Below are 14,779 nucleotides of genomic sequence, written 5' to 3' on the forward strand. Positions count from 1 at the left end.
CATTTTCCAGTTTTTAAAAATACTTCTTCTTACTATACCTGCAATTATATCTCCAATTCATAATAGTTATGGTGGTTTTACTCAATTACTCTTCTCCTCCCTCACAGCCCTTATATTAAAAGCAAAGGTGTTTTTAAAAAATACAGCGCTGGGGCTTCCCTGGTGGCGCAGTGGTTGAGAGTCCACCTGCCGATGCAGGGGACACGGGTTCGTGCCCCGGTCCGGGAAGATCCCACATGCTGCGGAGCGGCTGGGCCCGTGAGCCATGGCCGCTGAGCCTGCGTGTCCGGAGCCTGTGCTCCACAACGGGAGAGGCCACAACAGTGAGAGGCCCGCGTACCGCAAAATAATAATAATAATAATAAGTTTTATATACTTTTCATATTTTCCATACGAAATGTTAAAAAATAGATAGTTACTTTCTAATTACATCTTTGCTCTTTAGAAGCTTTGTGGACTTGGGCAAGATGTTCTACCTCGTTGAATTTCTAGTCCTGTAACTGAGTAATGCTATAATAAGACAAAACCTGTAAAAGTTGTAGAAAGATCAGAGGTAGTACTATATATGTAAAAACTATAGCACAGTACCAACCCTAAAGTCAGTAAATGGTACACATGATTTAATTCATGAACCTTTGCAAGGAGGCATTTATACTTTTACATGAGAATTTGATGACATATGTAGATCTCCAAATACAGTGTCATGCTTACAATAGTCATGGAAGTATAAATTTGAATTCCTAGCACTCTTTGTCTTGCTCTAACCAACCACAGTCAAGGATTATCTGAAAAGCGTGCTGAAAGAGGCCCTTACAAGTACACTATCTGGATATCAATGTCCTTTGATACTCCAAGGACACTGGAGTATCATTATGTATTTATCTAGAGGTGCTGATTGTAGATATTTATTTCATCATGCATCGCATTCACTGATACCTTTGTACAGTTCATAGTCACACATTTCTGACTGTTCTCCCATTAAGGATCTTATAGATGGAAAGATTCTGAAATTCATTTGAGTTCTTGTTTCTCAGTTGCAATTTCTTTATAAAAGGCATTATTTTAATCACCCTCATCAGCTATGAGGAAAGGTAGGCCCTGTATTTGGTAATTCTAGAAAAGCCAATGGAACACAGAACAAAGAGATCTTTGAGAATAACTTCTCTCCAGAATTAGCTCACCACTAGTGGTGTTCAGAAGAAATGGTTTCTTTTTTATTGTCTTTTTCTCCTATTTTTCCACAAATATATGGGATTTCATAGATATGGCATGAAGTGATTATGCTGTGATACTAGGCAATAATACTTTCTTTCAAAACTTGAGATCAGTTGTACGTTCTTTCCTTTCTGGAGTTAGAAGATCAGGTTAGGACATAGACTAAAACCAATAAGCAAGTAATTACTACAATGTGATGTGTGAATCACTGTGCTGCTAAATCTTGGGTTATTCACTCTCATTCATTCATTCACCAGGCATTTATTGCAAAGAACTCTGTGAAGGTTTTCCTATAGACTAGGCATTATAGACACAGCAATAAAAATGTTTAGATGCTTTCATGGAGTTTGTAATCTAGTAGGAGGCATAATGAAACACAATGATAATAACAAATGCAGACATCACACACATGTTTCATTAAGTACATTTTTTGGCATGTGCTGTGGAAGAAGGAAGCCAGGTTACATTGAGGGTCTATATCAAGGGTACTTAAAGCCAACCTGAAGCCTAATTCATCACTGAGACTGTGCCAGTTATTTGACTGCTGGCACCCAGATCCATCTTCTGATGGGCCAGTGCTCTGCTCTTCACTGTAAGAGGTACTGACCGAACAGATCCTGTATCATCCAGAGTTTGGCTGAGTTCAGCTAATGGGAGACAGCGGCTGGGGGGAAGGAGATTCCAAGTTACGTTACTCATCTCCCTTCTTTTCTACCTCAAGTGGCATTTCTGTAGCAGCTGAACCTCCTCAGTGTGTCTTCAGCTCCCCCTTATTTCATTTGACTTCTTGTGATTCTGACTTTTTAGTGAACTCCAGGATGACCATGGGCTCCAGTAATTCTGCATCTTCCCTTTCTCTCTTTGCTTAGTGGCAGTAGAAACTTCCTTTTGTTGTCAATATTTAGGTTGCCTCCGCTGTTTGGCTTCTCAGCATTTTCTATCATCTTTGTTACCACTGTCTTGCATTACATTTCCTGTTTTAAATAATCAGAGTGATATCTGTTGTCTTAGTAGGTCCTTGGACAGTTGAATTGAGAGCAGAGAGAATTTTTTATTTTTGGTTGAATCTTTTCAAAGCACTGTGCTAAGAATTTATTATACAAAATAAGAAAATAGTCAAAGGAAAGGAACAAGCAATCTCTAAAGAAGAAACACAAATGACCAGTTAATCACCTGAAAAATGTTGCATCCTATAAAGTAAATTATAGTGAGACATCATGTGATGTCCATCAGATTGGCAAAGATTTTAAAAACATAGAACGATAATACCCTTTATTGGCAATGGTGTGAAGGGGCACAGTCATATAGTTCTGGTCAAATTGCTACAATCTTTTGTGAAGTAATTTAGCAATTGAGAACAGAGAGAATTTGAAAGCAAAGAATTTTTCTCTAAAGGGTCCTATTTAAAAAAAAAAAAATTACAACTTGCATCCAACATAGTTTGGATAGCAGAAGAACTGGGTGTGAGAGATTGGCCAGCGTGGTATCATAGAAGGTGAAAATCACTATGGAGAAGAATAAAGGAGGTTGAGGAACAGAGGAGAAAATTAGAGAAAAACATGCTCAGTGAAGGCCTGACTCTCTTGGGACATTTGAGCAGATTTGAGGCAGATGGTGAGTGAGTCCAGCATTCAGATATAGGGGGGTGGGGCAGGGGGTAGGAGAGTGTGTCAAGAGAGGGAAGAATAAGTTCAGTGACCCAGAGGTGAGTCTGCCTGTGGTGAGTTCAATGAGCTCAACAGGAAGGAAGCCATTGTGACTGGGAGTAGTGGAGTGAAGTGGATCATGGCTGGAGTAAAAGGAGATGAAATCAAAGAGATCAAGGAGAGGCCTTACGTTTGCATTTACATAGCTTCTCTAAGACTTTTTCAAACATTGAGATTTCAGTTTCCTTTTATATAAAATGGGGATAATAATATCACTTACCTCACAGGCTAATAGTGAGAATGACACGACAAAGTGCTTAACATAGACCAGACACATAGTAACGGTGTCAATTTTAAAATAATAACAATAACTATTATTATTGCCTCTTCTGGGTTTTCTCTTCCCTTGGTGCTGCCCTCCCCAAAGGAGATGGGTTTGCCTTGGTCCACACAACTTACCTTGGAAGATGATTGTTGACTTTTAGGGCAGAATCAGTGGCTCTAAATCAAAGCAGAACTTGCTCTCTTACCTGAAAAGGAAACTAACTTAATGGATTACTTCTGTATTCATCAGAGGTAAATGGTGCCAAGTATAAATTGTCACTTGCCACCTGCCTCTACAAGGATTAGGTCACTAGCCACTGCAGTCGCCGATCTTCAACACGCCCTGGAAGAAGTTCAGGGCAGAGATCAGGAATGAGGCACTCTTTGCTCTGGGAAAAACTGGCACAACAGGTCATCAGATAGAGATTTTCAGGAGAAGATTTTATGAGCCCAAATTCTTGCATCTCCTCCTACCTAGAAAAGCACTAAAATCATTAATGGTGACATCTGTTCCTCATGACAAGCAGCAAACCTGCCGACGGGTGCTTGACTGCATGTGCCCCCCTCACTAAAGTCAAGTAGAACACTGACCTTCCCCTCTACCTTTCTGTAACCGGTACCTCAGAGCTATCTGAGATGCTCTATCCCGGGCTATAGTCCTCATTTTGCCCCAGATAAAACTTAACTCACAACTCTCATGTTGTGCATTTTTTTTTTCAGTTGACAATGGTAAATTCCTTTGAGGGCAGAGGTCGTGTCTTCAGTGACTTTATATCTGAAGAATCTAGCAACGAGGCTATAGTAAAGTCTTAATGTTTGTGGAATGGAAGATGAATGTTCTCATCCACCCAGGCTATCTCATTTGGGGAAACAATAAATTTGAAGTTGCCAGACTTCACTCATACATAACAGAAGCAACAAGTCTTACTCATGTTGGGATATTTCTGGGTCAGTGAATCTGATTTCTCCAAACCACAGTAAAGCCACATCTATAAACAAAGGCGATCTGAATGTTTAGGCAGTTATTCAAATAGTGATCACTATTTATGCGAGAATGATTCCATTCTTCTTACTCCGTTTTCATGACAGTCGGATTTCTTCTTTTTTTGCCTGAATTATTCATTTCTCAAATTTATTAGTCACCTACTCTGTACAAGGCACTGTTCCCAGTACTGATTGCCTCAGTTATCTGTTTGATTTTGCCTGTGAAAATAAAGCCAAAGAGATACTGAAAATCCACTTTCTCATTCCAAAGTCCTTATTTAAAAAATCAGCAGTTGGTTTGTGTTCAAGTGTTACTTTGTAAGTGCCCCTCATCTGGTTCCTTTATTTCTGGGGCACTCACTTTAATATGTTCAGATCACTAGCTATTCCTGCTGTGTAACTTTCCACCTACCTACCTCGGGTCTGTCACTGTCTTTTACAGGCTTTTAAGCTCTCTGCAGAACGATCAAATAATTAATGGTATTAAAGACGTCGCAGTAAAATTGTTATCTATGCTGGAAATGTTACTTGAGTGAAGAAAAGGAGAAATTTTTAATTGGAAGTCTTGTAGCTGGAAACCTTGACAGGGCTGGGGATTTGTGTTTCTTTTTATTTATTGGAGTTAATGCATTTTAGTTTAGGCAGTATGTGTTTCAAAATTACAAGGACATTTCTGTATCTTGTAGATGTCCTTCGGAGATTTGAAAGCAGAATCTATGCTTAACCAAATAGCTTTTGAAACAAGGGGGAATGAAGAGTTTGTTAACAGGGGCCAGGCAGTTTTGAAGAAAGCAGCAACTGTGGGGTTTTATGAAGGGTTCTGTAGACCAACTCCACAGCTTCCTAACCATAAAATTATTGTATGCAAATTACATAATTTCTTTCCCCTCAGTACTGTAAACCTTAAAATGGTATTGATATTCTTTCCTTAAACGTTGAAGTAGATTCAATGAATCATTGAACAGTATACCTAGTTTACAATGGATTAATTTTAGTCTGACTTCTTTCCCCTCTTCCTTTCATGCCACAATGAAAAAGGGATGAAATGTGATTGTGAATGAAATTTGGGAATTCTCAGTACTCACCCCAGTTTGAAACCAAAAAATTCGGTTATAAATCTCCTAGAGTTCATAAAGTTCATCTCCATTTTTAACATGAGCTGTACATATACAGACTCTATCCAGCAGTCTTCACCGTAAATGCAGGTATGCTATACCCATTTTACAGACCAGGACTCTGAGGTTCAGATCGTCTAAGTTACTTTCCGAAAGTCATTCTGTGCTTTGGCAGCAGCACTGAGTATTTGGGATTCCTGACACGAAAGCCTCTTCTCGTGAATTGAAAGGACATTGTGAAGGTCTTGATGAGTGTCATGAAGAAGTTACTCTCAATTTAAACACCCTACAAGTTGATTTCATTCCTACAACTTCCTTAGTTCTCACACAAACCTTCCCACCAGGAATTATTATCCTAAGCTCACACTATAAGAAACACTAGCGCAGTGTCTTTGCTTGTGCATTCTGGAGTCAGACTGCTTGGGTTTGACTCTGGCTTTGCATTTATCAATTAAGTGCCTTGGGCAAGTTGCTCAACCCCTATGTGCTTCAGTTTTATCATCTGTAAAATGGAGAAAATAACAGTACTAGCCTAAGTGAAGGCTAATGATTTTTTGAATATGCGTAATTGATAAGCTAGGAATTGTGGTGAGTCCTTCTAAGCGTCATCTCATTTAGCTATTATCATATTTGTTTTTATCATATACTATTTTTATTATGTGCTATTTTATCATGTACTCTTTCCTTTCTTATGGTGAGGAAAATCAACAGCCTCCTTTGGCAAATGAGAATACTTCACCCCATAAAGCTAGCTCAGAGGGCCTCATATCCACGTCTTTTTGTCCCCAGAACTCATGTTCTAAGCACTTTGAAATCTCTTCTCAGAACAAACTTCCAAACTATGCTGGACCAGTAGAGGAAGCAAGGAGGTGGACATGCCTATTCGTGTTGTCTTTTTCCCTTTATTATGTCACATGCAAGTGTTATCTCCATCATCCCAACCTCTCTGCCAGAACAGCTAATTTATACCCCATTCATTCAGATGAGATGCAAGCCAAGGATGGAATTACTGCATATGTGCCCTTGGAAACTCTAATGAAAGAGCCTAGCTTTCTTCACCTATGAATATAAGGACTCAAGGCAGGTACAAGCAGCAATTCTCTGTATGCTCCTAACCTCCTGCAGGGACCAGACTTGTCTGCAAAGCAGTTTGTTTTTAAAGCAGTTTACAAAGGAAGAGTTTGCTCCTTTTTTCCAAGTGCTTCCTTTTTCATGCTGTTGGTGGACCACTGAACAGTTGGAGGAAATGAAATGTGCATGCTGTCTGGGAGACCTCCCAATGCAGCAATCCCGAGGCCTGAAGGTAGCATCCCCCCGTGGCTCGGGTTTCTGCAGAATGATCCCACTGAGACGACAGTGGAGATGTGAAGATTTGAACAGCTTGAGTTCCCTTCTGCTCTCTCCCAAGCTAGGGAATACTCTGTACGGAGGGACCTCAGGTTGATTGACAGAGAAAATGCAACTCAGTTAAAAAGAGCATTTTCCCTCTTCCTGCCTTTTAGTGGATGGGCCACCCTTAACATCAATTCAGATGGTCCTTCTCATCTTCAAAGTAAAGTTTTCAAAGGTGTAAGAAATCTTAAACCTATTTTATGCCTAAATATTTTCCAGCCAAAGTTCTGCAGTGGGTTTGGGGCAGTGGGTAGGGGGAAGAAGAGGGGGGTTTTGAGGGGGCAGGAGAACTGCCTTCTGTGAGCTTATGTTTACTTCTAATTCCAAGTATTGCCTCTTTCACCCCCAAGCCATGCACTTCGAATGTCTGCAATATGTAACAGCCTAAGTATAGAACCCAAGGGGTGAGAAACATAAGTGATGGGGAGACAGGGTAGAGGGGGCTTCACTGAAACACAGATTGGCAGTTTGTTTCAAAATGAAGAGGTGTGGTTCTCCACTTCATTTGACAGTTCAAGAAACCGGCATCTTCTCTGTTACCCAAAACAAGATTTCATAATGAAACACTAAGGGCTTTAGAATAAAAATGATTGGAGTTTGAATATTAGCTCTTCTGTGACCTTGGAAACCTTCACATGACTCAACTTAAATTTCTACATATATAAGATGGAGCAAGGAATACCACCTTTTCAGGATTGTCATAAAGCTAAAATGAGATAAGATATATAAAGTACCTGGTCCATAAGAGGCATGCAATTAACATTAGCCAAACTGTACCCCAAGCTCCATTTTCTCCCTTGAATCCTCCCCCTACCCCCAGCACACAGACCTGGAATTCTGCTTCCACCATTGAATTAGCATTTATTAGCTTTGTGATTTCAGGCAACAACTTAACCTCGACCTCACTGAGCCCTAGATACTATAGCTCTAAAATGAGGATAGCAGTATCTCCTCATGGATTTTTGTGGGGGAACAAACAAGGCAAGAAAAGTGAAGCCATTGCTTTGTAAGCCAAGAAGCAATACATACTGTGTCTTTATTATCATTGTAGATTTTGTTTGCTTCAATGATGATAATGATAGCCAACCCTTTGGTACACATAAAACATTTATTGAGTCCTTCTAAAGATTTTTATAAACATAAATCACAAAAGTTCTATGAAAATGGCTTTACTAATTTTTTTTTAGATAAAGACTGAGTTTTAGATAGTTTAACTAACTTTCCCACGGTCACATCACTAACACGTGTTACAGCTGAGATACAACAATCTAAGCATGATCTGAAAGCCACTAATCTAGACTGCCTTCCACTTTCTGGGAACTTGAATTCATGTTAGTTAGCCAGTTAAACTATAGCTGTCTATGTCTGTATTCTTACTGCCATTCCACTGAAGTTGACATTCTTTGGGATATACAGGAGCAAGAAAGTATGCTGGACATTTGTTGAATAATGGATCATAGGGGATTTATACTGGCATGGTGGCAGTGCGGTATCCATATTCTAAAGATGATCAAGTTGCCTGGGTCAAGCAGGTCTCTGAAGTAGCTAACTTTTGGGGGCATTATTGAGAAGGAGGTATAAAGATAGGTTCTAAAGGTTCATTGTGCTTCTCCCTCTTGTCTTGAACGTTGGATTCTTTATTGACCCTTGTTACAATTTTGTCACTACTGACTTTCTGAAACCTTGGAATAACTTGGCACAGTGGTGGAAGTTATAAACCCCCCACCCCCCGCTAAAGGAGCTTTCTCACACGTAGAGATGACACTAAAATGGTCTCTCTCATCTATATAAGCTCTCCTATTTCGCATGAGCAACATGAGGTTTGAAAGAATTCCATTTTCATCAATATGCATGATATGATCTTCAGAGTTTGGTCAGTGTTTGCAGGAATGGGAATTGTGAAATATTTATGCACCTTTGATAAGCACACACACCTTTACAGTTGCTATCGATTAAACGTTTGAAATAAATCTCTCAGCTTGCTGGTCTTTTCACTTGGCTTATTTTTTTCCTCTGCCAAGTAACATGTCCACTAACAGGACCATATGCTGCTTCTCAGATCATTGTCCAATGTAAGAAAACACAGAGATAGAATGGACATATCTCTATAGCTCATATTTGGAATCTCTGGGATTTTTTTTTTTTTTCTAACAGGGATAGTTTATGATAGGTGAGTGACTCCTACAAGGCTGATTGCAGCATACAAAATCACTGTAAGAATTACCTCCTTCTTTTCTTATGTTATAGCCTTCACCAGTAATTTTTCAAAATCTCCCTGGGTCTCTCTCCAGCCTCCTTTTTAGTCACTAATGCCTGCATGCCCCCTCACAGTAGAGTCTGGTACTGCCAATGAGGTTATAGTTCCCTTATATATATATGGCTGTCTGATCAAGCTGTTTCCTTTGTCCTGAATGATCCCTTCAAGGGACTTCCCTTGTACTTTCACTTACCTGGGTAAGTCATGCACCTTTGATAAGTACACTCACCTTGAAGAATCAGCCCAGGTTTACTGCTTTCAGAGTTGACTATCAGAGCTCCTTCTCTGTGTTCTAGTCACACCCTGTGTTTGTCGCTCCCGCTGTCTTGGTTATTTGTTTTCTAATTTCAAAGCCTCTAATAAGGCAAAGGGCCATACTCATGTTTAGGATGCCTGGGCCATTGCTGAACTGAACCTCTCTATCTGCATTATCAGACAATGTAATTGGCCATATATACATTATGCATCTGCATAATCTTGTTTTCTTTCCCAGTTTTGTTGTCTTGGATTGAAGCACCACTCAGTCTTTACTTTCTCCATCTGGCAATTCCTATAAGACTCAGCTCAGGCATCTCTTTCTCCTAGAAATCCTCATTTTCCCCCTTTCCCACCCCAGTCTTATTGAGATCCCTTTGTCTCAGATCTTGTTTGCCCTCTGAAAACCTCAGACTTAAGACAAGCAAACCAGTGATTACGAGACAGATGAGACCTCCGATAGCATTGCTAAGGATATGGATCAGGACACTGATCTCTGTATCCCTCATATTTGTCGCAATACCTGCTCTTGATAAGCCACAAGAACTCAGTGGACGTGTGTTAAATGTATATGAATGGATGAGTAAGAGGAAAACTGTATGAAAGATAGCTTCTGCAGTACTCAGTCATAACACTCTTTGAAAACTTGCTGAATAAGAGTAAAAATGCACAACTTATATACATTTTAACTATTCAATCAACATTTCATGATCACCTGGATCACCTTCTTAACTACCTTGCCAAACACTGACAGTTATTGGATATTTTTTCCATGTAGATAAAGTGGTGTTCAGGGGAAGCACATTGTTTTCACTTGGAAATTGTTAATATGTAGCAAAATCAGTGATTTTTTTATAATAGGAATGCAGATGGAGCCTAGAGGTTAAGTGACCCTATAATTTATCATTGAAATACTTTGGAAACAGAAGAGGTCATTAACAACTAAAATGTTGGAACAATTGGCATAAACCTGAATCGACCAGGCAAACTGTGATGAAAGTTTACACTATCTAGAGAGAAAACAATGTTTTTATGACTGTCCTGCTGACATGAAGTTCAATGTCCAAAGGCAATGTGATGGATAATCCTATGAAGATCCTCTCATCGGAGGTTTTTACCTAAGTGTCTGAGGTACCTATGAACCTGACTGTTAGGTATTTCTCTTAGTTACTCACTCTTGCTATGCATCATTACTGTAGTTTGATAGATTCCTTCCTGCAGAACTATATGTATAAAAGAATGTCTAGGGACTTCCCTGGTTGCACAGTGGTTAAGAATCTGCCTGCCAACGCAGGGAACACGGGTTCGATCCCTGATCCAGGAAGATCCCACATGCCGCGGAGCAACTAAGCCCGTGTGCCACAACTACTGAGCCTGCACTCTAGAGCCTGCGAGCCACAACTACTGAGTCCTCATGCCACAACTGCTGAAGCCCATGCTCCGCAATAAGAGAAGCCACCTCAATGAGAAGCCCGCGCGCCGCAACAAAGAGTAGCCCCCACTCTCTGTGACCAGAGAAAGCCCACGTGCAGCAAGGAAGGCCCAATGCAGCCAAACATAAACAAAAATTAAAAAAAAAAAAGAATGTCTACTTTGTTGCTGTTCTTCTGCCTTTCCCCTTTCAGAGAGTATGGAAAGAGTAGAGTATGCATATACCTTGTTGGCTGTGCCAGAATCACCCCACCCCCTGGAAGAAAAAGGTGTGGTTGCATGTGTGTGTATATCCACGTGTTGAATTGTGTACTGATGTTGTAAGCTAAGAAGATAAACAACTGGTCTTGGAAGGAGAATAAATCCTGCTTTCCCCTAGATTTACCAAAGTCACAGTCTAAACAATTATAGCAAAATGTCTTTAGACGCCACCCTTCCCCTGGGGGAGAAAAATAGAAGAAATAGTGAACCCTACTGCTCTGTAGAATTTTTTTTTTAATCTGGAGAAAATTGGTGCTGAATAATGAGTAGGTTGTTTATAGATTTTCTCTTTTGCAAAAACGTCTGCAATAATTCTTCTCTCCATAATTATGCTCCCAGCTAGTCCCCTCTTACATGGAATCTGGACTTTACCATGTGTCGTATTCTGGCCAGTGGGACGACAGAAAACATGGCCCAGTATTTGGTGCTTGCCCTTTTCTCCTACACTTGGGTGTCCTGTAACCAGTACCTTGTGAACAGGTACGAACTGGCCTTCTGGATGATGGGACACACATTGTTAAATCATCTCTATTGCTCAGCTAACATTCAGTCAATCATCACATGTGTTTGGAAGCCGTGTTATATCATCCAGTCCCAGCTGAGCCAGCCCACATAAGAAGAATCACCCAGAAGATCCATAGAGTCATAAGAAATTTTAAAACGTGATTGTTTTAAGCTGCTAAGTTGTGGGTTAGTTTGTTACATGGAAAAACCAACTGAGGGCTTCCCTGGTGGCGCAGTGGTTAAGAATCTGCCTGCCAATGCAGGGGACACGGGTTCGAGCGCTGGACCAGGAAGATCCCACATGCTGCGGAGCAACTAAGCCCGTGTGCCACAACTACTGAGCCTGCGAGCCACAACTACTGAAGCCCACCTGCCTAGAGCCTGTGCTCTGCAACAAGAGAAGCCACCCAATTAGAAGCCCGCACACCGCAACAAAGCCAAAAAGAAAAAAGAAAAAGCCAACTGATAAAGAAATAGGTACTTTAAAAAGGAGTTATGGTAACAGAAATCTAAAACACATAGCATTGGCTTTGGGACCAGATAGGTGCAGAGGCTGAAAAAGAAGTCAGGAGAATTTTAGGAAATGCTGAAAAACGCAGCAAGAAAACTATTAAATTCTTAGTGGAATCTGTTAAAGTCATGAGGAAAATGCTATAGCAAACTGGTAGTCAACCAGTTATACTGTGGTCAGTCAAGTTGTATAGTAGACAAAAGTTTATAAAATATCGATAGTAACAGAAAAGGTTTTTTTTAAAAAATCCCCTAATTAATTTGTAGACTTTGGTTAAGAAATCTTCCAGACAAAATGTTAGAAGTGTCAATTGGCTTCTTTTAGTGAAATATGATACAGTACAGGAAAAGAAACATGAGCTAAAACAAAACAATAATAACAAAAAATGTTCATTCTGTAAGCATTATTTAATGCAGTTTTGGAATAGAAGGCTTACTGGGTTGCACAATAAAACTGTTTCTTAATTAATGTCTCTCGAACAGTAGAAGAGTTTCAGAGTATAAAGTGACCTAGAGTAGAAGTCAGCAAACTATGATGACGGACCAAATCCAGCCTGCCACCTGTTTTTCTAAATAGATTTATTGGAACACAGACATGCCTATAGTCCATGTATTGTTTATTTGCTGGTTTCTCGCTAGAAAGACAGAATCAAGTAGATGTGACAGAGGGCATAAGACCCACAAAGCCTTTTCTATCCCTTTATAGAAAAAGTTTGCCAACCCCTCTCATGGGGTAAAGATCAAATAGAGGGTGAGACTGCCCTTTGTTAAGACATCTAAAAGATTTAAGATGGTACCTCACAGACCAACCTGACTAGAATTTAAGAAAATCTTTAGGGCAGTTTCTTAAAGTAGACTGATATACTGAAAAAAAAAATGGACATTTCTCAAAAAGAATAATAGATACGGCTTTTGGAGACATGGACTGGACTCACAGGAAACCTACAAAGTATTAAAAGATAACTTTATGATAAATTAGGAGTTTGGCATTAAAATATACACACTACTATTAATAGATAACTAACAAGGACCTACTATATAGCACAGGAAACTAAATATCTTATAATAACCTATAATGGAAGAGAATGTAAAACATATATATATATATTTTATATATATTCAGTTATATATATATAACTGAATCAGTTTACTGTACACCTGAAAGTAACACAACATTGTAAATCAACATATATTTCAATAAAAAATTTAAAAAAAACATTTTATAGTTGAAAGCATCATCAACATGAATAAAATTGACTTAACAGTTGTAATTAAAAAAGAAGTCTCAGACACCCAGCAGATGAGAAGGATACTGAGCTGAAAATATGCAATACTTCTTGTAGAAAACAAAGGATTTATCAAGGGATGATCCAGGAACCCAGAGGCAGAGTCAAGAGCAGTGGTGAACCATGAACAAGGCGTCATGTACATAGAGTAGAACCTGGCTCATTTCCCACCTTTGGAGTAAGAGGATCTGGCAACAGGTAACCAGGTGGATTTTAGAGTAGCTATGGACCAGTGACTTCTATCTATCTCACATTCCTCCCCTATCTAAATAGTATCTCCAGTCCAGTTATCCTTTTCAAATTTAACCAGATATGTTAGGTATATGGGGGTACAGATAATGTGTCTTTTCAGTTCATAGTCTCCTGATTGAGAGAAGCTGAAACAAGAATTTCATTTGAATTCAGACGTGTTACAGAGTGTGATTAGCTGATTCTATAATTGTAAGAGGTTTTTGGGAGTCCTGGGATAGGAGAGAGCACATATCGAATGTGAGAAGAATATAAAGGATTTTTGGACAGAAGGCAGACAGTAGTAGACAACAGAAAATGGCCGCAGGATGTCTACTGCTTTTTCTATCAGAGAGTGGCAACTCTTTTCCCTCTCCCCTAATGTGGGCTGCCCTTGTGACTGGCTTTGACCAAAAGAATGTGCTGAAAGTGACAGGGTATATAAGTCCCCAAGCCCAGGAATCAAGTGAACCTTAAGAATCTGCTCCCCATCTGGGAAAGTGTCTACCACCTGAGTCCAGGTTAACCTAGGAGAGGAGAAACCACATGGAATGAGGTTCCAGATGTCCTAGCCAAAGCCCCAGGCAGGCGAGTGAACCACGGTGAGAATAGCTGAGGCCAGCTCAGGCCAGAAGAGATACAGAGCTATAAGCGCAGCAGCACAACTTGCTAATGCACAAAACTGGGATTAAATTAAAGGGTTGCTGCTTTATGCCATCACAGGGTCACCTTATGAGGAGGCATTCAACTTAGAAATGTTTCTGGAACTCTTTCTGGTTGCGTGTTCTAGCTGAATAATAACAGTAGCTACTATATGCGGGGCATCTTCTACACGCCAGGCACTTTACATACATTATCTCTAATTCTTACAATTATAGTGCTAAGCAGTCTATAAATGATAGCTATTATTATGCATCACACTCTGTGGTAAATGCTTTACATCATTATCACATTTAATCCTTAAAATCACTTCTATGATAGGCATTATTAACCCAACCTCACAAAGAAAGCAACAAAAGCATGCAGACCTTAAATAATGAACCCAAACACACAGAGTTAGTAAATGGCAGACCAAGGATTTCTGTTTGGATCTATTATAATCTAAAACCTACTTTCTTTTTACCAGTACTACTCTGTATCTTGGCAGATGGAAATCCTAGATAGTGAGAGTTCTTTGTCAGGTACATATAAACACCGACAATGGATTATTTTCAACTTTGTTCTCAGACGTGCCTTTCTGGAAGCAAAGGGAAACATCGAAGAAGCTGTCCACACTCCTTAGCGACTTCTTCCAAGAGCAATATTGACTTTCCAATGTCTTTCCCTGGCACGATTCACAGCATCAAATGTTTCCATCCCTGGAAGGAGCTT

General features: G+C 39.8%; 1 protein-coding gene across 6 annotated transcripts in view; it reads right to left on the reverse strand.

Moving 5' to 3' along the window:
* The window catches only part of CDH8 (cadherin 8), a 380,312-nt gene that overhangs the window by 26,849 nt on the left and 338,684 nt on the right, over nucleotides 1–14,779 (reverse strand). Inside the window, exons 11-12 of one of the 6 annotated variants that reach the window (XM_060288668.1) lie at nucleotides 3,321–3,391; nucleotides 2,159–2,189 (exon numbers count right to left, since the gene is read on the reverse strand). The exons of 4 other annotated variants lie outside the window; for them this stretch is intronic. In XM_060288668.1, the coding sequence (XP_060144651.1) occupies nucleotides 3,363–3,391 (29 nt within the window). In that variant the 3' untranslated portion in view covers nucleotides 2,159–2,189; nucleotides 3,321–3,362. Of the gene's footprint in view, nucleotides 1–1,894; nucleotides 2,190–3,320; nucleotides 3,392–14,779 lie in introns of those variants that run through there. One more of the 6 variants, XM_060288667.1, reaches the window with a different exon arrangement.

This window comes from Globicephala melas, chromosome 19 (genome assembly GCF_963455315.2).
Source record: "Globicephala melas chromosome 19, mGloMel1.2, whole genome shotgun sequence".
NCBI classification, from domain to species: Eukaryota; Metazoa; Chordata; class Mammalia; order Artiodactyla; family Delphinidae; genus Globicephala; species Globicephala melas.